At 37.4% G+C, this 22,948-nt stretch overlaps 1 protein-coding gene and 1 pseudogene across 5 annotated transcripts in view; one reads left to right on the plus strand and one right to left on the minus strand.

Moving 5' to 3' along the window:
- The window catches only part of PXDNL (peroxidasin like), a 508,249-nt gene that overhangs the window by 117,269 nt on the left and 368,032 nt on the right, over positions 1-22,948 (minus strand). For all 5 annotated transcript variants that reach the window (XM_031669551.1, XM_031669552.1, XM_031669553.1 and 2 more), the window contains 2 exons: positions 20,338-20,454; positions 18,340-18,498 (listed from right to left, as the gene is read on the minus strand). In XM_031669551.1, the coding sequence (XP_031525411.1) occupies positions 18,340-18,498; positions 20,338-20,454 (276 nt within the window). The remainder of the gene's footprint in view (positions 1-18,339; positions 18,499-20,337; positions 20,455-22,948) is intronic.
- On the plus strand, positions 6,079-8,018 carry LOC103886792 (annotated as a pseudogene).

Genomic DNA, 22,948 nt, shown 5'->3' on the forward strand with positions numbered 1-22,948 from the left:
GCAAGCAGACCTAATAGACATCTATAGAACTCTCCACCCCAAATCAACAGAATATACATTCTTCTCAGCACCACATAGCACTTATTCCAAAATTGACCACATAGTTGGAAGTAAAGCACTCCTCAGCAAATGTACAAGAACAGAAATTATAACAAACTGTCTCTCAGACCACAGTGCAATCAAACTAGAACTCAGGACTAAGAAACTCAATCAAAACCGCTCAACTACATGGAAACTGAACAACCTGCTCCTGAATGACTACTGGGTACATAACGAAATGAAGGCAGAAATAAAGATGTTCTTTGAAACCAATGAGAACAAAGATACAACATACCAGAATCTCTGGGACACATTTAAAGCAGTGTGCAGAGGGAAATTTATAGCACTAAATGCCCACAAGAGAAAGCAGGAAAGATCAAAAATTGACACTCTAACATCGCAATTAAAAGAACTAGAGAAGCAAGAGCAAACACATTCCAAAGCTAGCAGAAGGCAAGAAATAACTAAGATCAGAGCAGAACTGAAGGAGATAGAGACACAAAAAACCCTCCAAAAAATCAATGAATCCAGGAGTTGGTTTTTTGAAAAGATCAACAAAATTGACAGACCACTAGCAAGACTAATAAAGAAGAAAAGAGAGAAGAATCAAATCGACGCAATTAAAAATGATAAAGGGGATATCACCACCGACCCCACAGAAATACAAACTACCATCAGAGAATACTATAAACACCTCTACGCAAATAAACTGGAAAACCTAGAAGAAATGGATAATTTCCTGGACACTTACACTCTTCCAAGACTAAACCAGGAAGAAGTTGAATCCCTGAATAGACCAATAGTAGGCTCTGAAATTGAGGCAATAATTAATAGCCTACCAACCAAAAAAAGTCCAGGACCAGATGGATTCACAGCTGAATTCTACCAGAGGTATAAGGAGGAGTTGGTACCATTCCTTCTGAAACTATTCCAATCAATAGAAAAAGAGGGAATCCTCCCTAACTCATTTTATGAGGCCAACATCATCCTGATACCAAAGCCTGGCAGAGATACAACAAAAAAAGAGAATTTTAGAGCAATATCCCTGATGAACATCGATGCAAAAATCCTCAATAAAATACTGGCAAACCGGATTCAGCAGCACATCAAAAAGCTTATCCACCATGATCAAGTGGGCTTCACCCCTGGGATGCAAGGCTGTTCAACATTTGCAAATCAATAAACATAATCCAGCATATAAACAGAACCAAAGACAAGAACCACATGATTATCTCAATAGATGCAGAAAAGGCTTTTGACAAAATTCAACAGCCCTTCATGCTAAAAACTCTCAATAAATTCGGTATTGATGGAACATACCTCAAAATAATAAGAGCTATTTATGACAAACCCACAGCCAATATCATACCGAATGGGCAAAAACTGGAAAAATTCCCTTTGAAAACTGGCACAAGACAGGGATGCCCTCTCTCACCACTCCTATTCAACCTAGTGTTGGAAGTTCTGGCTAGGGCAATCAGGCAAGAGAAAGAAATCAAGGGTATTCAGTTAGGAAAAGAAGAAGTCAAATTGTCCCTCTTTGCAGATGACATGATTGTATATTTAGAAAATCCCATTGCCTCAGCCCAAAATCTCCTTTAGCTGATAAGCAACTTCAGCAAAGTCTCAGGATACAAAATTAATGTGCAAAAATCACAAGCATTCTTAAACACCAGTAACAGACAAACAGAGAGCCAAATCATGAATGAACTTCCATTCACAATTGCTTCAAAGAGAATAAAATACCTAGGAATCCAACTTACAAGGGATGTAAAGGACCTCTTCAAGGAGAACTACAAACCACTGCTCAGTGAAATAAAAGAGGACACAAACAAATGGAAGAACATACCATGCTCATGGATAGGAAGAATCAATGTCGTGAAAATGGCCATACTGCCCAAGGTTATTTATAGATTCAATGCCATCCCCATCAAGCTACCAATGAGTTTCTTCACAGAATTGGAAAAAACTGCTTTAAAGTTCATATGGAACCAAAAAAGAGCCCGCATCTCCAAGATAATCCTAAGTCAAAAGAACAAAGCTGGAGGCTTCACGCTACCTGACTTCAAACTATACTACAAGGCTACAGTAACCAAAACAGCATGGTACTGGTACCAAAACAGAGATATAGACCAATGGAACAGAACAGAGTCCTCAGAAATAATACCACACATCTACAGTCATCTGATGTTTGACAAACCTGACAAAAACAAGAAATGGGGAAAGGATTCCCTATTTAATAAATGGTGCTGGGAAAATTGGCTAGCCATAAGTAGAAAGCTGAAACTGGATCCTTTCCTTACTCCTTATACGAAAATTAATTCAAGATGGATTAGAGACTTAAATGTTAGACCTAATACCATAAAAACCCTAGAAGAAAACCTAGGTAGTACCATTCAGGACATAGGCATGGGCAAAGACTTCATGTCTAAAACACCAAAAGCAACGGCAGCAAAAGCCAAAATTGACAAATGTGATCTCATTAAACTAAAGAGCTTCTGCACAGCAAAAGAAACTACCATCAGAGTGAACAGGCAACCTACAGAATGGGAGATAATTTTTGCAATCTACTCATCAGACAAAAGGCTAACATCCGGAACCTACAAAGAACTCAAACAAATTTACAAGAAAAAAACAAACAGCCCCATCAAAAAGTGGGCAAAGGATATGAACAGACACTTCTCAAAAGAAGACAGTCATACAGCCAACAGACACATGAAAAAATGTTCATCATCACTGGCCATCAGAGAAATGCAAATCAAAACCACAATGAGATACCATCTCACACCAGTTAGAATGGCGATCATTAAAAAGTCAGGAAACAACAGGTGCTGGAGAGGATGTGGAGAAATAGGAACACTTTTACACTGTTGGTTGGGATTGTAAACTAGTTCAACCATTATGGAAAACAGTATGGCGATTCCTCAAGGATCTAGAACTAGATGTACCATATGACCCAGCCATCCCATTACTGGGGATATACCCAAAGGATTATAAATCATGCTGCTATAAAGACACATGCACACGTATGTTTATTGCGGCACTATTCACAATAGCAAAGACTTGGAATCAACCCACATGTCCATCAGTGACAGACTGGATTAAGAAAATGTGGCACATATACACCATGGAATACTATGCAGCCATAAAAAAGGATGAGTTTGTGTCCTTTGTAGGGAGATGGATGCAGCTGGAAACCATCATTCTTAGCAAACTATCACAAGAACAGAAAACCAAACACCACATGTTCTCACTCATAGGTGGGAATTTAACAATGAGATCACTTGGACTCGGGAAGGGGAACATCACACACCAGGGCCTATCATGAGGAGGGGGGAGGGGGGAGGGATTGCATTGAGAGTTATATCTGATGTAAATGACGAGTTGATGGGTGCTGACGAGTTGATGGGTGCAGCACAGCAACATGGCACAAGTATACATATGTAACAAACCTGCATGTTATGCACATGTACCCTAGAACTTAAAGTATAATAATAATAATTAAAAAAAAGAAAGAAAAAAAATAATTTTACTTCTTGTTCAAAAAGAGTTAAATGTCTTAAATATTAAAACATTTTTTATCTGGAATTGATTTTGATGTGTAGGGTGATATAAAGATGTAATTTCACCTTCTCCCTGTGGATAATGAGTTTCCCAGAACTATTATTGAGAAGCCATAGTTTCTGCTCATGCTTACACATACTGTTTTTTTGTTTGTTTGTTTGTTTGTTTGTTTGTTTTTGTCTCTTTGGTAAGTTGTTAATCCTTGGGCCAATCATACAATATGTTATTCCTGAGTAGTATACAGTAATACCATCTGGGTATTTGGATGATCTAGGTTATTTTTGGATTTTTGTTATTCCATATGCCTTCCAGAATTATCCTTTCAGTTTCCATCAAGAACTCTTTTAGGGTTTTGATTGGAATTGCATTGATCTATAAATCAATGGTGGAAGAATTAGCATCTTTACAATAGTAAGTCTGTCTTCTTCAATTTCTTACAATGACATTTTATTTTTCTTCTACACAATTCTTGCACATCTTTTGTTAGATTTATTTTTAACTTATACTTTCTCATCATTTTAAGGAGTTTTGCTTTTAAAATAAAATTAGGCATTTTGTTGCTGGCATGTAGAAAGAAAAATAGTTTTTACTTGTTAATGTCATATCCAATTACCTTCCTGAACTCTTAGGTCTGATAGTTTATTTGTAGATGTTTTTGATTGTGTATGAGGAAAATCCTATTATATACAAATAAAATTGTATGTATTTCTTCTAAAGTCATAACATTTGTTTTCTATGTCTTGCCTTTTTGTAAAGACTAGACCTTCCATAACAACACTGAGTACATGCAATCTTCTTCCTAATTTTCAAAGGAATATTTTGGCCAGGCCCGGTGGCTCATGCCTGTAATACCAGCACTCTGAGAGGCCAAGGCGAGTGGGGATCACTTGAGCCCAGGAGTTTGAGACCAGCCTGGCCAACATGGTAAAAACCTGTCTCTACTAAAATACAAAAATTAGCTGGATGTGGCAGAGCGTCCCTGTAGTCCCAGCTACTGGGGAAGCTGAGCCAGGAGAAGCGCTTGAAGTCGAGAGGTGGAGATTGCGGTGAGCAGAGATAGCACCACAGCACTCCAGCCTGGGTGACAGAGTAAGACTCTATCTCTAATAATAATAATAATAATAATAATAATAGAAATATTTCTAACATTTCACCTTTAAAAATGTAATTTTCTATAGTTTTATTTCTATAAGAAAAGTGTTTTTTGTAGAAAACATTTTATTTCTATATTGCTAAGACCTTCTCTTAATAATTAGTTAATAAATTTGATCGAATGTTTTCCCTGCATCTATTAAAATGATTTGTCCTCCATTAATCTAGCAATATCAGTGGAGTCAGTGGGGCAATATTTTTTACAGAGATTAAGATTTTTTTGTCCATAATTTCTTTTATTAATTTGAAGTGTATTTCCTCTTATATTATCTGCAAAACTTTGTTTAAGACTGGGTTGACTTTTAGGACATTTACAGAATTCATCTGTAAATTTGCTGCCACTACTCCTTTCTTAACTTTTATTTAAACAATTAATTTGTTAGTTTTCTAATTCAACACTTTCACTTCTCTGATTTGAAACTTATAATCGTATTTTTATGCTTTACTATTTACCCTTAGTATCTGTGGCATTCATACTTACAAGCCTGAAATTAATAGATTAACCAACCTATTAGCCAACACTTCATCTCAGATACGTAAGAATATTATAAAACTTTAATTCCAATAACCATTTTTCCAACATATATTCCATTGTAAGTCAGTATTTAATTGTATAATTTTATTCAATGTCATACCTTAATGATTACAATTATTATTATTGAATGTAGAAAATATTTTAATATTATCTATATGTTCTTCAGGTTCTTTATTCACTATTGAATTTTTTTTTTTGAATCTCAGCTCTTTTAAGATTTTGTCTTTCTTCAAGAAGATAATCTTTAGCCCTCATTCTTGAATGCTTTGATGGGTATACAATACTATATTCTCAGTTTTATTTTCTGAAACTATCTTTACTTAGCTCTTATCCATGAACCAGTTGATGCTTATATAATATTAAATTTACGGTTATTTTTGTCAAAACACTTTGAAGAATCGATTCCAGCATCTTTTGGTTTCTGTTGCTACTGACATAAAGCCTGTTGTTAGTTTAACTGCTGTAAGTGATTTGCCTTTTTTCTCTGACTGTCACTTCACTCAGCTCTCTGCTCAAATGTCATGTCCTTCTAGAGGTATCCCCTGACCTCTCTTTTTAAATGACATGTCCTGGTACATTTTTCTGGCCCTATGCCTTGTTGCTTCTTCATCACACTTAACACGCTCTGGAATACAGGATATTTATTTCCTTTTCTTTCCCTTCAGATGAGAAGCATCTTTTCCAAGAGAACAGGGATTCTTCTGCTGTATTTACTGCTAAGTCACCAGTGACTAAAATAGTGATACCACATGGTTTGTACTCAATATACATTAAATGTATTTTGTACCATGTACCAAATGGTTCCAGAATGTTTGCTAATAATCTTTTTGGAACTACTAGGAAATAAGAAGGTTAAAAATACTAGAATTAAGACACTATGAATTCTAGTATGCTCTACTGCAGATTAATGGCATTGATATTATTCCCCCCAAATTATGATAATCATGAGCATTTATTAGATGAGGAAAGTGAGTCACAGAATTATGACAGAACATAACACAGATCAGTTGCCGTAGACACAATATATCATGATTTTAGCATTCTATAGATTCCCTCTTTACAGAGATGAGGTAGTAAAAACAGGGTACAAAGGAACTCTTTATAAAGGATTTCTAATGATTGAACATCTATACCCAAGAAATATCAATTAATAGATCATGTCACCCAGATAAAGAGCTCTGTCCTTTCCACATTTTATCAAGTATATGGATAAAAACACACAAAAAAGTCTTCATTGGCCGGGCATGGTGGCTCACGCCTGTAGTTCCAGCACTTTGGGAGGCCGAGGTGGGCAGATCACGAGGTCAGGAGATCGAGACCATCCTGGCTAACATGTTGAAACCCCATCTCTACTAAAAATACAAAAAAAAATAGGAGCCAGGAGTGATGGCACACACCTGTAATCCCAGCTACTCAGGAGGCTGAGGCAGGAGAATCACTTGAACCCAGCAGGTGGAGGTTGCAATGAACTGCGATTGCTCCACTGCACTCCAACCTGGGTGATAGAGCAAGATTCAGTCTCAAAAGAAAAAAAAAAAAGTTCTCACCAGTGTTTCTTGTTTGCTTGTTTTTTGTTTGTTTCGTTTTTTAGATGCAACATATTTGGAAGATAAAATAATTATACTGGACTCCAGTCAAGAATGGAAAGGTATCGTTGCAGCCTGGTAGAATGGCTGAAATAAACAAGTTAAAATTTAAAAATGTATAAATTTGGGGAATTTTTTTAGATTAAATAAAATTTTCTTTACAAATAGAAGATGTGGATAATGAGAACAAATAATTAGTGTGGAGGCAAGGTGGTGGCAACCAAGAGGAAACAGTATGGAGGCGTGGCAATTCAGACAAAGAACCCAAAAAGAAACAAAAAAGAGGATGAGTGGCCAGCTAAGCTGAGAGCCACCGCAGAGGAGGTGGAGGAAGAAGATGGAGACTGGATCCCAGGCCATGTTTGCAAGGGGGAGTGAAAAAACAAGGAATGGATTTTCATCTTTTCTCCCAGAGGAATAAATAAATTTCAGAACAAGACATTTTATGCAGGACTTGAGAATGTTGATGCCTCATTCTAAAGCAGACACTAAAGTGGATCGTAAGTATAAATAATTTGTGATTAGCGAGCTCTGTGAAATGAAAAACTGTAATAAATGCATCTACTTTGAAGCTAAGAAAAAACAGGATCTCTTTATGTAGCTTTCAAATTCATCTCATGGACCATCTGCTAAATTCCTTGTTCAAAATATTCATACCCTAGCTGAACTAAAGATAACTGGAAACTGTTTGAAAGGTTCTCGGCCCCTTTTGCCCTGACCCAGCTTTTGATGAATTACTACATTATGGTTTGTTAAAGGAACTCTTAATTCAGATCTTTAGTACACTGTGCTATCATCCCAAAAGCCAACCATTCATGAGCCATGTGTTCACTTTCATCATTTTGGATAATAGGATATGGTTTCAGAAGTTTCATATCATAGAAGAAGATGTTACTCTTGTAGAAATAGGACCTTGTTTTGTCTTAAATCTCATAAACATTATTCAGGGAAGTTTTGGAGGATCAACTTTATATGAAAATTCTCACCACCAGGCACCAAAAATGCATTGCCATGTCATAATATCCATCACACCTGCAAAATACAGAGAGAATCAGCAAGTGAAAGATGTGCAGAAACTGAGAAAGAAAGTGCCAAAGATCGTTCTTCCTCCTGATCCCACTGTTCAGACCACAGTGGAATAAAATTGAAAATCAACTCCGAAAGGAACCCTCAAAACCATGCAAATACGTGGAAATTAAACAGTCTGCTGCTGAATGATCATTGAGTCAACAGTGAAATCAAGATGGAAATTTCAGAACTGTTTGAGCTGAACAATACTACACAACCTATCAAAACCTCTGGGATAAAGCAAATATGGTGCTAAGAGAGAAGTTCATAGCCTTAAATGCCTACATCAAAAAGTCTCAAAGGGCATAAACAGACAATGGAAGGTCACACCTCAAGGACCTAGAGAAAGAAAAACAAACCAAACCCAAATCCGGCAGAAGAAAAGAAATAACAAAGATCAGAGCAGAGCTACATGAAATTGAAGCAAACAAGCAAAATACAAAAGACAAATTAAAAAAAAAAAGCTGGTTCTTCGAAAACATAAATAAAATTCATAGGTCATTAGCAAGATTAACCAAGAAAAGAAGAGAAAAGAACCAAATAAGCTGAATTAGAAACGAAACCGGAGATATTACAACCAATACCACAGAAATACAAAAGATCATTCAAGGCTACTATGCAAACCTTCATGTGCACAAACTAGAAAACCTAGAGGAGATGGATATATTCCTGAAAATATACAATCCTCCTACATTAAACCAGGAAGAAATAGAAACTCTGAATAGACCAACAGTAAGTAGTGAGATTAAAACAGTAATAAAAAATTTGCCAAAACATGTCTAGAATTCACAGCTGAATTCTATCAGACACTCAAAGAAGAATTGGTATAGATCTTACTGACACTATTCCACAAGATAGAGAAGGGGGAATTTTCCCTAAATCATGCTATGAAGCCAGTATCATCCTAACACCAAAACCCAGGAAAGGACATAATAGAAAAAGAAAACTACAGCCCGGCATGGTGGCTCACTCCTGTAATGCCAGCACTTTGGGAGGCCGAGGCAGGTGGATCACAACGTCAGGAGATTGAGACCATCCTGGCTAACACAGTGAAATCCCATCTTCACTAAAAATACACAAAAAAATTAGCCATGCGTGGTGGCTGGCGTCTGTAGTCCCAGCTACTCGGGAGGCTGAGGCAGGAGAATGGCGTCAACCCTGGAGGCAGAACTGGCAGTGAGTCAAGATTGCGCCACTGCACTCCAGCGTGGGCAACAGAGTGGGACTCCGTCTCAAAACAAAAATAAAAAAGAAAGAAAGAAAACTACAGACCAAGATCCCTGATGAATATAGATGCAGAAATCCTTGACAAAATACTAGCTAACCAAATTCAACAGCATATCAAAATGTTAATCCACCATAATCAAACGGGTTTTATAACACGGATGCACAGACGGTTTAACATATGCAAATCAGTAAGTGTGATACACCACATAAACAGAATTAAAAACAAAAATAACATGATCATATCAATAGATGCAGAAAAAGCATTTGACAAAGTCCAGCATCGCTTTATGACTAAAACCCTCACCAAAATTTGCATAGAAGGGAAATATCCTAAGGTAATAAAAGTCATATATGATAAACCCACAACCAACATAATACTGAATGGGGAAAAGTTGACAGCACTACCCCTGAGAACTGGAAAAATACAAAGATGCCCACTCTTACTACTTCTATTCAACATAGTACTGGAAGTCCTAGACAGAACAATTGAACAAGAGAAAGAAATAAAGGCCATCCAAATCAGTAAAGAGGAAGTTAAACTCACTGTTTGCTGATAATATGATTGTATACCTAGAAAACCCTAAAGTCTCCTCCAAAAAGTTCCTAGAACTGATAAATGTGTTCAGCAAAGTTTCAGGATAGAAAATTAATGTACACAAATCAGTAGCACTGGTATATACAGGAGCAACCAAACTGAGAATCAAATCAGGAACTCAACTCCCTTGACAATAACTGCAAAAAATAAAATAAACTATTTAGAAGTATACCTAATCAAGGAGGTGAAAGAGCTCTACAATGAAAAGTTCAAAACACTACTGAAAGAAATCATAGATGACACAAATGAATGGAAACAGATCCTGTGCTCATGAATGGGGATAATCAATATTGTGAAAATGATCATACTGCCAAAAGCAATCTAAAAATTCAATGCAATTCCCATCAAAATACCACCATCATTCTTCACGGAACTAAAAAAAGCGATTCCAAAATTCAAATGGAAGCAAAAAAGAGCCTGCATAGCCAAAGCAAGACTAAGCAAAAAGAACAAATCTAGAGGCATCTCATTACCTGACTTCAAACTGTACTATAAGGTCATGGTCACCAATACAGCAAGGAACTGTTATAAAAACAGGCACATAAACCAATGGAACAGAACAGAGAACCCAGAAATAAAGCCAAATACCTATGGCCCACTGATCTTCATTAAGGCAAACAAAAACGTAAAGTGGGGAAAGGATACCCTATTCAACAAATGGTGCTGGAATAATTGGCAAGCCATGTGGAGAAGAATGAAACTGGATCCTCATCTTTCACCTTATACAAAAATCAACTCAAGGTTGATCAAGGACTTAAATTTAAGACCTGAAACCATAAAAACTGTAGAAGATAACATCAGAAAAAACCCTTCTAGACATTGGCTTAGGCAAAGACTTCGTGACCAAGAACCCAAAAGCAAATGCAACAAAAACATAAATAAATGAGACTTAATTAAACTAACAAGCTTCTGCACAGTAAAAGAAATAATCAGCAAACAGACAACCCACACAATAGAAGAAAATCTTCGCAATCTATGCATCTGATGAAGACTAATATCTAGAATCTACAAGGAACTCAAACAAATCAGCAAGAAAAAAACAAACAATCCCCAAAAAAGTAGGCTAAGGACATGAATAGACAATTCTCAAAAAAAAGATATACAAAGGGCCAACAAACATATGAAAAAATGCTCAACATCACAAATGATCAGGGAAATGCAAATCAAAGCAAATATGTGATACCACCTTACTCCTGCAAGAATGGCCATAATCAAAAAATTTAAAAAAAAATTGATGTTGGTGTAGATGTAGTGGAAAGGGAACACTTTTATACTGCTGGTGGGAATGTAAACTAGTATAACCACTGTGGAAAACAGTGTGGAGATTCCCTAAAGAATTAACAGTACAGGCCGGGTACGGTGGCTCACGCCTGTAATCCCAACACTTTGGGAGGCCAAGGTAGGTGGATCACTTGAGGCCAAGAGTTTGGGACCTGCCAGGTCAACATGGCAAAAAACCATCTCTACTAAAAATACAAATGTTAGCCAGGCATGTAAGCATGCACCTGTAATCTCAGCTACTCGGGAGACCGAGGGAAGAGAATCGCTTGAACCCTGGAGGCAGAGGTTGCAGTAAGCCAAGATCGCACCACTGCACTCCAGCCCGGGTGACAAAGTCAGACTCTGTCTCAAAAAAAAAAAAAAGAAAAGAAAAGAAAAGAAAAGTAGAACTACCATTTGATCCAACAATTCCCCTACTGGGTATTTATCCAGAGGAAAAGAAGAGGTCATTATACCAAAAAGAAACTTGCACATGCAGGTTTATAACAGCACAATTTTCAATTGCAAAAATATGAAACTAGTCCAAATGTCCATCAATCAACAAGTGGATGAATAAATTGTATATACACACACACACACACACACGCCATGGAATACTACTTAGCCATAAGAGGGAATGAAATAATGGCATTTGCAGCAACCTGGATGGAATTGAAGACTATTATTCTAAGTGAAGTAACTCAGGAATGGAAAACCAAATATTTTATGCTCTCACTCATAAGTGGGAGCTAAGCTATAAGGATGAAAAGAGATAATAATGATACAATGGACTTTGGGGACTCGGGAGAAAGGATGGGAGGGTGGTGAGAGATAAAAGACTACACATTGGATGCAGTGTACACTGCTTGGATGATGAGTGCACCAAAATCTCAGAAATCACCACTAAAGAACTTATTCATGTAACCAAACACCACCTATTCCCCTCCAAAAAATCCCATTGAAAAATAATAATAATAATAATTCATGTGGCAGTGACCTCTGGGGATGTTACCAGTGAAACATCATGAATGAGTCCACACCATCCATGAAAGCGCTCCCACATTGCAGCTATCCCACAACACTCTACATAGCTCACAACACATGTTGCCCTTACTGACCGACAGTGCACATTTATTCAGTATTTACCTTCTGCTTACAAAATATATTTTAAAATTAAAATAACGGCTAAAGTATCTATCTAGGAAGGAAGTTACACATTTGAGTCTGAATTGGGACACAGAGAAATACCTGAGACCAGGAAGGGTCTGAAAACACAGGTAGCAGGGTATTAAGGGAGCTTTTCCATCTGTCTTAGTATTGCTGCTAAGGCCTATGGCACAGGGAGAAAAGTGAGATGTGTCCCAGCCACGAGGTGCAGAGGGCCAGCAGGATTGCACTGCCTCTCCCCTGTGGGGCTTACTGAGCAGATCCAGAGCCTGTCCAACACCACCAGGTGACTGTGGGAGAGAGGGTCTCACGTCTTTGGGCAGTGCAGTGCTGAGGGGAAGAGTCCTCATATAATTTGGCTCTGTGTCCCCACCCACATCTCACTTTGAATTGTAATCCCCATGTGTCAAGGGCTGGACTGGGTGGAGATAATTGAATCATGGGGGTGGTTTCCCCCATACTGTTCTCGTGATAGTGAGTTCTCACGAGCTCTGATGGTTTTATAAGGGGCTTCCCCCTTTGCTTGGCACTCATTCTCTTTTCTGCCACACTGTGAAGAGGTGCGTTCTGCCACAATTGTAAGTTTCCTGAGGCCTCCCCAGCCATGCAGAACTGTGAGTCAATTAAACCTCTTTTCTTTATAAATTACCCAGTCTCAGGTATTTCTTCATAGTAGCATGAGAACCAACTAATACAAGGCCCTTCATTTTCTTGGATATGGAGAAGAGAGTTGCCTCCCATAAAATTGAAAGTGTCACGCAGAAGCGGAGACTAGCATTTACTTCCCTAGTTAGATGTCTGCTTGGTCAGTGGACTTGATGACATGGTAGAGGTGAACAGCAGCAGAGAACTAGAAAGCAAAGGCAAACCTGAGAGACAGAGCAGCATGGCAACGTGACATGCTATAACAAGTCACTGCCAATTTATTTTAGTGCCAAAAAAAAAAAAAATGAAATCCATGCACAGTTTTTTCCTAATATGCCTTCTCCATGAACTTTCTGAAGTCCCTCAGCACTGGTACACAGAGAGATCACTGTGGTGATTACAGATTGATCACTGTGGTGGTTAGTGGTAACCACAGAAAATGGTGACTTAAGCTGTCTTTCAGGTAATAAATGCTCTGTAGGACTGTACATTGAGTGAGGAAACCCTGTTAGCTGGGGTTGGTTCTAAGAGGACGTAAGATTGGCTGAAAGACCAAATGCTGGAGCTGGATGCCTCACATCAGGGAATAGAGTACTGGGAGGACTTCAATATGGCCTCTGAATAATACACACACGAAGCCTGGGAGCTGGCCACGCAGAACACCCTGATGACCAAGCAAGGCCACACAGCAACAGAAGGAGAGGTCGCCACACTGCTAACTTCCAGTCAGCAGGCTTTTCTCCTCCCTTTTTCTGTACCCTCACTGGGAAGGACACCTCCAGAACAAAACCCATGTGACATGGACCCAGGGTCACTTTTCCATATGTCTATTGAGTTAGTCCCAACTCTTTTATTATTGAGTTACTTTCTTTACTGACAGAAAATGCTACGCTTTTCATGCATTAATTTCCAGATAAAATGGAACAAATTTGTAGATTACATATTGTTTTCTTATATGCCATCTGGGTATATTTTAATTATTGTAGGTTTATCATGCTTTTTAGTATCTAGTATAATTAGCCCTCCTTGATTCTGGTTCTTTTTCAGAATTTTCTTAGTTATTCTTTCTTACGTCTCTTACCTAATTTTGGTGATTTGTCACTCAACTCTATGTTAAATGACAGTGATGAGAGTAGAAATCTTTGTTCTGTTCCTTTCTTTATGAAAATATTATCTTATTCATTGATTAAGCAAGATTCTAGCTAATGAGTTCAGTAGACCTATTTTATGTTAAAGAAATATCTGTTCAAAACTATGTTATGAAGAGTTTTGGATGAGAATGAATGTTGAATGTTTAACAAATGCCTTTTTAGTAGTTATGGAAATACTCATGATTTTTCTTCCTAAATCTATTAATATAAAATATGTCAATTAATAAAATATATTCTTTCCTACTACTGTTTTGTTCTTAAATTTCTGGAATAAATGCCACTAATGTTTTGAATGTGCTACTGGATTCTTTGATACCAATGATTATATTTATTTATTTTCAATTTGGATTTTTGTGTGGATATGTAAGAGCTTTGCTTTTTTATCTTTCATTAATTCTTAGAGCTTTATTATCAAGATTATGCTTGCTTTTAAAAAATACTTTATGACATTAATTATTTTCTAATCTTTGAAGCAATTTAAATAACATTGGAAATGTTATTTAAAGGAGTGATAGTTCCTCCTGGAAAAGCGCCTGACCACATGATTTACGAAACGTAGCTTTTCCACAGGCTTAACACATGGAATAATTAACAACCTCTACAGCCATGCCAGAGAGTCATAATTTGAATATCTGTTCTGCTCTGGTCTCTGGCAACTTGTTTTCTCCTTGTAACATTCTGTTAGATTTCTCTCTCTTTTGACATAAATTTTTATTAATTAGATTTTTCTGTAAAATTAGTAATTTTATCCATTGCTTACAAATATTTGCATATAATTATCCAAAATACTAGTGGAAAAAATAAAATGCATAAGTAAAGGTTAGAAGCACCTCTGGAGTGAAAAAACACTGTCAAAAATGCATGAGGGATATGAAGACAGATATGAAAAAAGCCAGCATAATGCTCTGAAAACAAAGAGCTAAAAGGAATTGAAGACAAAGAGAGAGAGCTAGACATTTGGGCAAAGAAGATCAACAGATGAGTGGCACCCAATCATTTTGGCCTCAGGAACCCTTTACTTTTAAAAATTATTGACAAGCACTAAAATCTTTTATTTATACGGCTCACATGTGCATCAGAAACTAAAACTGATAATTTAAAAATTTATGTGCTCGTTTTAAAATTGTGATTATAAACTCATAGCATTTTTAAATAACATATTTTTATGAAAATTATATTTTCTAAAAAATGTAGTGAGTAGAGTAGCATTGTTTTACAAATCTCAATAATAGAAGAACTGCTTCCAAATTCAATCTCTTACAATTAGTTGTTTTGATTGAAGTCTATGAATAAAATATTACCTCACAAACACATGTTTTTAAAAGTATAGGAGTATTTTTAAGGATTTTTCAGATAATTGTAAACATTCTTTGATACCATACCAAAATTTGACAATTGGTAGCTTCTTTTGACAATTGCCTTTATGACACAAACTACTGAAAGGATATGTATGTAAAGGTCAAAATTTAATGAAAGTAATATTTCCCCATTTCATCAATAACAGCATCAAGTTACATTACCTTTCTTTTTTACTTTCTGCTACAAACAAAGGATATAATGATATACTCCTACCATTTGGCACCCACTGTCTTGGTTCAGGCTGAGGCTCCAGCAGTTTTACCCACCATGACTTTTGCACCATCAGCGCAAATGTCAACCCAGCGAAGAGGCAAATTACTGATACTATTAGGAGAAAGTTTTAACCTAGGAAATCCCCTCAAGGGTCTGGGGATCTCCCTCAACCAGCAACCACGGAACACACTTTGAGAAGTATTGCAATATACACAAAATGTGGAGGTTCCCCAAAAAGAAACAAATAATGAGACAGAAGCAATGTTAAAACAATTAATTCAAGAGAACATTCCTTAAATAAAATAGTATTTGATTCTTCATAGTAAAACAACAACAAAAAAACAACAACAACAAAAAAAAAACACCTAATACCCAAAGGAAATTCAACACTAAGACACCTTAGGCAGAATAAGACTGTCATAGCACATGAAATTCATGTGCCCAAAATATAGTCAAGGAAGCCGATTTCTAGCTGGAAACAGATGAAGGTTCTGCAAAGTATTACTGGGAACAGGTACTGGGGGGAAAATGTTGCTCATAATCTCAGAGATAAAATGATTCAACCTGCTGTACTTTTTCTTGAATTCATTCACTCTTCCCTTCCCACCACTGTGATCCTAGTTTATAGATCTCGTATCACTTGGTGACAGTAGTAGCTCCAGTGGTTTCTGACTTTCACTTTTCTCTATTCCACGCTATCCTATCCTCTTTAGGTTAACAAATATTCTTTATACTTATGTATATACATATATATATTTTTTTGAGATAGAGTCTTGCTCTGTTGCCCAGGCTGGAGTGCGGTGGCATGATCTTGGGTCACTGAAACCTCCTCCTCCAGGGTTCAAACGATTCTCCCTCCTCAGCCTCCCATCTCAGTCTCCCGAGTAGCTGGGACTACAGGCACATGTCACCATGCCTGGCTAATATTTGTAGTTTTGGTAGAGACAGGGTTTCACCATGTTGCCCAAGCTGGTCTCAAACTCCTGATCTCAAGTGATCCACCAGCCTCAGCCTCCCAAAGTGCTGAGATTACAGGCATGAGCAAGTACCACACTCAGCCCAGGTTAACGAATACTCTGAATAATCAATGTGATCAAGACTTTCAATAGCTTCATAGTCTGAAGTCTAGATCTGATGTGTTCCAATTCAACTAACCATCCCAACTAACTCCTCCTTCCATATGGCTCTCACTATTCACAAAATATCTGGTGCTACACTTAGGGCCCTTTGTTCCTTTGTTCTCTAAAAAACTTGTTTGCTTCCATATTCATGCCAATTGCTAGTGGCATTTTCTCAACTATGGATATTTGGTGGATTTACCAAATTCTTCTACATATGCCAACTCCTAGATTAAATAGTGTATTCTAATACTAATTTCAACAGGGGCAACTTGGAGTGGTCTTAGAGAGTTGAGGAAGCCTCCTTAGGGAAATGAAGTGGCTTCTAGATTGAGATCTAAAGCATCAACAGGAGTAAGTCAAGTGAAAGGATTTGGTAATGGGGAAAAATCAAGATGAGGCTATTTGATGTCCTTACCTCATATTTGGTTTTAATAATATGTGTGGACTTACTATTGGTCCCATTTTAAAACATACAATGTAAATACCACCTAATTTTTGGATTTTACTTGAACACCAATTCAAAAGTAGTTTGAAACATTCTGCATACTCGCTTTTGTTATTTCCTCTTAGACAGAAAGGTTTGCCAGGGCACATCATAGCTTGACACCTTTCCACAATTGCGTTTTCAAATCTTCCCACTCGTTTGAGTTGCTATTTGCACATCTTCCCTACAATCCTTTTTCCCTCTCATAGAACCTCAACTTCCTTTAAAAAAAAAAAAAGTTTAATATGTCTAAAATACAAGGGGAAAGTAATTGCTAACAGACCATATGTAGACAGTAGCTCTGTGTAGGGTTTCATCTGTGTTCAGGCATCATGAACATGTCAGCATTCCCAAGGCTTCTTCTCACACCTACGTTGACGCATGCAGCAGAGCTTTGCTTTTCCTTCCCCTATGCTCTCATCAACATATGTTACCTCTGAATTGAGATCTACTACGTCAGAACAAATTGTAGCAAATTGTGGAGAGACTCGGGAAATTATATTTAAATGTACAGCAGTGCTGAAAACGCAGTTTAGGTGCTGTGCATTTTGTAATTAAGTTCCATCATTTCACCATAAGCCAGAAACTAAGAAAAAATTTCAATAGTAATTAATAACAACCATTTTTCATTTTTATATTGGAATTATCTTTAAAAATTCAGATCTTAAATTTTTTCCCTTTTTACCTCTCAGTTGACAATAAATTATGGATGAATAACACAATCTCATTCCACAATATATATTATGTAGGATAAACCTAAGTACAGTTGTCACATGAAGAGTCTGAAGGGAGTGTCTTTACTGTATTCCTAATACCACTGAGCATAAAACATACTTCAGTGTCAGAGTGAGATTCAGTCCGTCAGGCCTGAGAAGCTGCATTCTTTTGTAAGATAGTCTAGGCAGGTAGGACTAAGTAATCATAGTAATGGTAAAAAATTTTGTAAGAAAATCTGAAATGGCATTTTTAAGGAAAACATAATCATAATTAGTATGAATGAAAGTAGAATTCTAAAAAATGAAGTTATATAAAAGACTGATTGGAAGAAGATATCAAATTTGCATTTCTTAGGTCCTATGACTATATATATAGAGAGAGAGAGAGAGAAAGAGAGAGAGAGAGAGAGAGAGGTGCACACTTCAGAATGCAAATATGAATCACAGTATGTATTACCTTTGGGTTTTACAGTCAGCTGCACAGACACTTTTTTCACCCCCAATGAACTGACTGCTTGACATTCATATTGGCCTTGATCGTGCTGTGCTGCATGGTCAATTCTCAAAATGCCAGAGGAGAGAACTGTATGCCGGCCTTCCACAGGGAGCTGCCCTCCTGCAAAAAGAGGTAAAGAAAGTATTCTACATGGCCCAGAGCACTGAAAGCCAGAGCTGCTGGTTGTCCTGGGTAAAGGGTGAGGCCTGTCTTTCAGGAAATCCTCGGTGCTAGGGTGTACTGTGTGGGTTCTGCCCTAGCATTGCAACTCCAGAAACACAGCATCCCCATGCCACTTGTCGCCAAACATCTGCCACTGCATCGTAAGGAATTCTCATCTGTCACCAGAACAGCCCAGCCTCCTAATGAATTTTTAACCTTCATGTTTGTGCCCCTCAGCCTTACTATAATCAGAAAGCAAATTTCAAAACCAATCTGATTCTTAAACTAGATTTTCAGATATCTTCGTGACAATTGTCTATCATGTGTATGCAATATTTGGAATACAACGTGATTGAAATACACTTAAAATTCAGAGGCAGCATATCGAAAATGGTGATTTTGTGACATTCATGCTGTTACTCTACACAGACAACCAGAGGCCATTGTACTTTTCACTTCTGAGCTTATATGAGCTTCTGAATCCTTCTTAACACTTTATGCTTATGGTCATTAACAATTAAATCAGATTATCATTTTCAACTAGATTAGTGAAAACTTGTGTCTTAATGAATGTCTTGTTATAGATGGAAAAAGGAATAGCTAACCCTATTGAGCGTACACACACTGTGTCACCAGCTGTTCTAAATGGTGAAGAGTATAAATTATTCAAAGCAATCACCACAACCACCCTATGATGTAGGAGCGTCATCACCCCCAACATAGCAACAAGGACTCTGGAAAACAGCAGTTAACACATTTGCCCAAGGTCACATGACAAGCAAATGGAGGAGGAGTGGAGATGTGAACCAAGGCTTTATGGAGATGTGAACCAAAGTCTACCTCCTATCAACTAATCTCATAAATAACCAAGCAAAAAAATTAATACAAGAAATTCATAAATGTAGATGTATTTTGAATTTTATTTAGTACCTTAACTAATATGGAAAGTAGGATTTCCGAGCCCGGAGGAATCTTAGACAAGCTCTCATCCAGCCAATTGTCAATCCTGCTCTGTTATGTGCCCAGGTTCCCTGGAAGTGTCTGGCCCCTTGGTGGGGCATAGGGAGTTAGATCCTTGCCAGGCCACGCCCCACCCACCCACACTTCAGGAACAGCGGCTCTTTTTTGCGGCTTCACTGTGGATTTCATTTCACTTATGATTTCATTTTGTACTAGATGAAAATTCTCCCACTAAAAAAAAAAAAATGTTTAAAACTGCTACTCTTGCGGCTAGGCGCCGTGGCTCACTCCTGTAATCCTAGCACTTTGGGAGGCCGAGGCGGGCAAATCACGAGATCAGGAGATCAAGACCATCCTGGCTAACACGGTGAAACCCCGTCTCTATTAAAAATACAAAAAAAGTAGCCGGGCGTGGTGGTGGGCACCTGTATTCCCAGCTACAGGTTGAGGAAGGAGAATGGCGTGAACCCGGGAGGCAGAGTTTGCAGTGAGCCAAGATCGCTCCACTGCACTCCAGCCTGGGCGGGCGACAGAGCGAGACTCTGTCTCAAAAACAAAAAACAAAAACAAAAACTGTACGCTTTCCAATAATTTTATTTTAAAAATCAGGAAGCCGAGTCCAACAAGGGATGATCTCAGGAAGGTCACACACTCAAATGCCAAAACTCAAAACCCACAAAAATTATGATGATGTTATTTTTAGATCAAAGATTACTTTCTGTGTAATTTTTTCATGTCCATGATATACCTTCGATAATTAATTTAAATCATGTTTTTTACTCTCCACAAAAGAAGGCGTTTATTTTTCCCTACAATCACTTATAGATGTTCTAATACCTGTTTTTGTCCAGACAATTACAGGAGGTGGGTTGCCCTCAGCTTCACAGAGCCACTCTACAGCATGTTCTTCCAGCACCACTTGATCCTTGGGGGCTACTGTAAATTGTGGAGGAGCTAAAGAGAATGAAACATACATCAAAATTGAAAATTATTTTACAAATTTTCAGTGCCAATAGAAAAAAGAAAATGTGTTCAAATATGTCGTGTGATCAGAATTTGTTTCCAATTATATATAAACAAGGTTATAAAGAGGGTGGAGATGCTTCTGTATGTTTGTGCCTGTTTGCAAGGAAGCCAGAAATACACACATCTGGTCTGCAAAGCAGAACAGCAGTAGCCAACGAGAAGAAACCATTTCTAACTCTTATGGCAGCTGTTTCCCATGATTAAATCATATTGGTTATCATTTTACTAGATGTGATAAACATATTTAAAGCTACAAATCATACTTTAAACTATTAACAAAACCATTTTCTCCAAATTTTCACATGCACAATAAAATTTGAAACGAGTTGATTTTTCGATTTCAGAAAGAAAAATAAGCTCCTTAAGATTAATGTTCCTACAACACTTGAAATTATACTTTTGAAAAAGTCACATTTATGTCAAAATTCAGAGTTCCAAATATTCAGATTTTGTATTATTGATTTTATATAAATAAGAAATAGCTAATAATTGCATATACCATTCCTGAAAAGGGATTCTGTCCATGACTCTTTGATTGAATAAAAAAATAAATCAATGTGGCCATTTAAGAAGAGCACAATGATCCCCAGTAACGCCTAAGTGATCAGAAGAACTTTCACAATTGACTTTGTAACTGGAAAGGGGTCCCAATACAGACCCCAAAAGAGGGTTCTTGGACTTTATGCAAGACAGAATATGAGGCAAATCCATAGAGTAAAGTGAAAGCAGGTTTATTAGGAAAGTAAAGGAATAAAGAATGGCTGCTCCACAGGCAGAGAAGCAGTATAGGCTGCTTGACTGAGTATACTTACAGTTATTTCTCGATTATGTGCTAAACATGGGGCGGATTATTTACGAGTTTTCCAGGAAAGGGGTGGGCAATTCCCAGAACTTAGAGTTCCTCCCCACTTTAGATCATAAGAGGTAACTTCCTGACATTGCCATGGCATTTGTAAACTGTCCTGGTGCTGGTAGGAGTGTCTTGTAACATGCTAATGCATTATAATTAGCATATAATGAGCAGTGAGAACAACCAGGGGTCACTGTCATCACCATCTTGGTTTTGGCAGGTTTTTTGCCAGCTCCTTTACTGCATCTTGTTTTATCAGCAGGGTCTTTGTGCCCTGTATATTATGCCAACCTCCTATCTCATCCTGTGACTAAGAATGCCAAACCTGCTAGGAATCCAGCCCAGCAGGTCTCATCCTCAATTTACCCAGCCCCCATTCAAGATGGAGTCACTCTGGTTCAAATGCCTTTGACAACCTGACAAATCATTTCTCTGCCTTGTTAGATTTTTGCACAATTCCTCCTACCCCCTTTCTTGCACCTGCATCGGGAAATACAAGAAACATGCCAAAGTAAATAATATTTGGCAAAGTGTATTTGTTGCAAGTTTCATACTGTGTGCAGGTACTAAAGAGTTTTTTGAAGTCATCATCGATTCTAAGTAAGGTGCTGGACTAAATAACTATGGTATAAGATAAATTTCCAAGTCACACAAATTCACGGAAACCCTCAGGAATGCCTGCAAGCTATTTGTAATAGAGTTCTAGAAGAGTCAAGCTGGAAAACAGCCCACAAATCAGCAGTCTCAGGCTCCTCACTGCACAGATGAGAAAATTCAGACTGTGGGAGGGAGGATTGAATTTCTCTCGGTCAGAGCTAATAAGTAGAAAAGATAGTAGAGAATCTGGGCCGCTCAACCCCCAGCCTGATGTTCTTTCCAGAACATTACACTAACTCCCAAAATTACTAAGAACAACTTAAAAAGAACAAAAATATTTCTACATTAAAAAATAGATTCATGACACAGTAAAAGAGCTATATAACAAAAGATGATAGTAGTTAAGACAAATAATTTAGTCCTGGTTCTAGGGTTGGGAAATTTGATTTCAACTTTTGAATAATACTAACTTTGATAATTAGTAAAATATTAAAATTTTATTTTATTTTAATTATTAAAAACATTAACATTTAATAATAACTTTAATAATAGTTAAAGTTCACAGTTAGCCAAGTCTGTGTGAAAAGAATTGTTGAGCTTCACGTGTTCTCACTTTTAACAGAACCCAAGATCCACATCTTAGCAAAGTATAGAAAACATTTAAGAAAATAATCAGTTTACATTTGTTTCTAACACTAAAATGAGCAGCTTGCTAGGTCGATGAAGAAATTATGAACATCGCCAAAGCAGGCAGAGAAGGTGGAATAATTAGACAGGAATGATGAAGCTGACGTCTTTGGGCTTTCCATTTAAAATGATGGCCTTCTGAGACCCACCTCCAGTGCTAAAATAGCACATGCTGAGATGAAGTGTTTTGCTATTTTATTAAAATCTAAGATTCTGGCTATTCATTAAGGTGCTGCCTCACGCATAAAGCATTTTGATTTACATTGCTGATAACCATAGGCCTTTTTA

The sequence above is a fragment of the Papio anubis genome, chromosome 8 (assembly GCF_008728515.1).
Source record: "Papio anubis isolate 15944 chromosome 8, Panubis1.0, whole genome shotgun sequence".
In the NCBI taxonomy this organism is placed as follows: domain Eukaryota; kingdom Metazoa; phylum Chordata; class Mammalia; order Primates; family Cercopithecidae; genus Papio; species Papio anubis.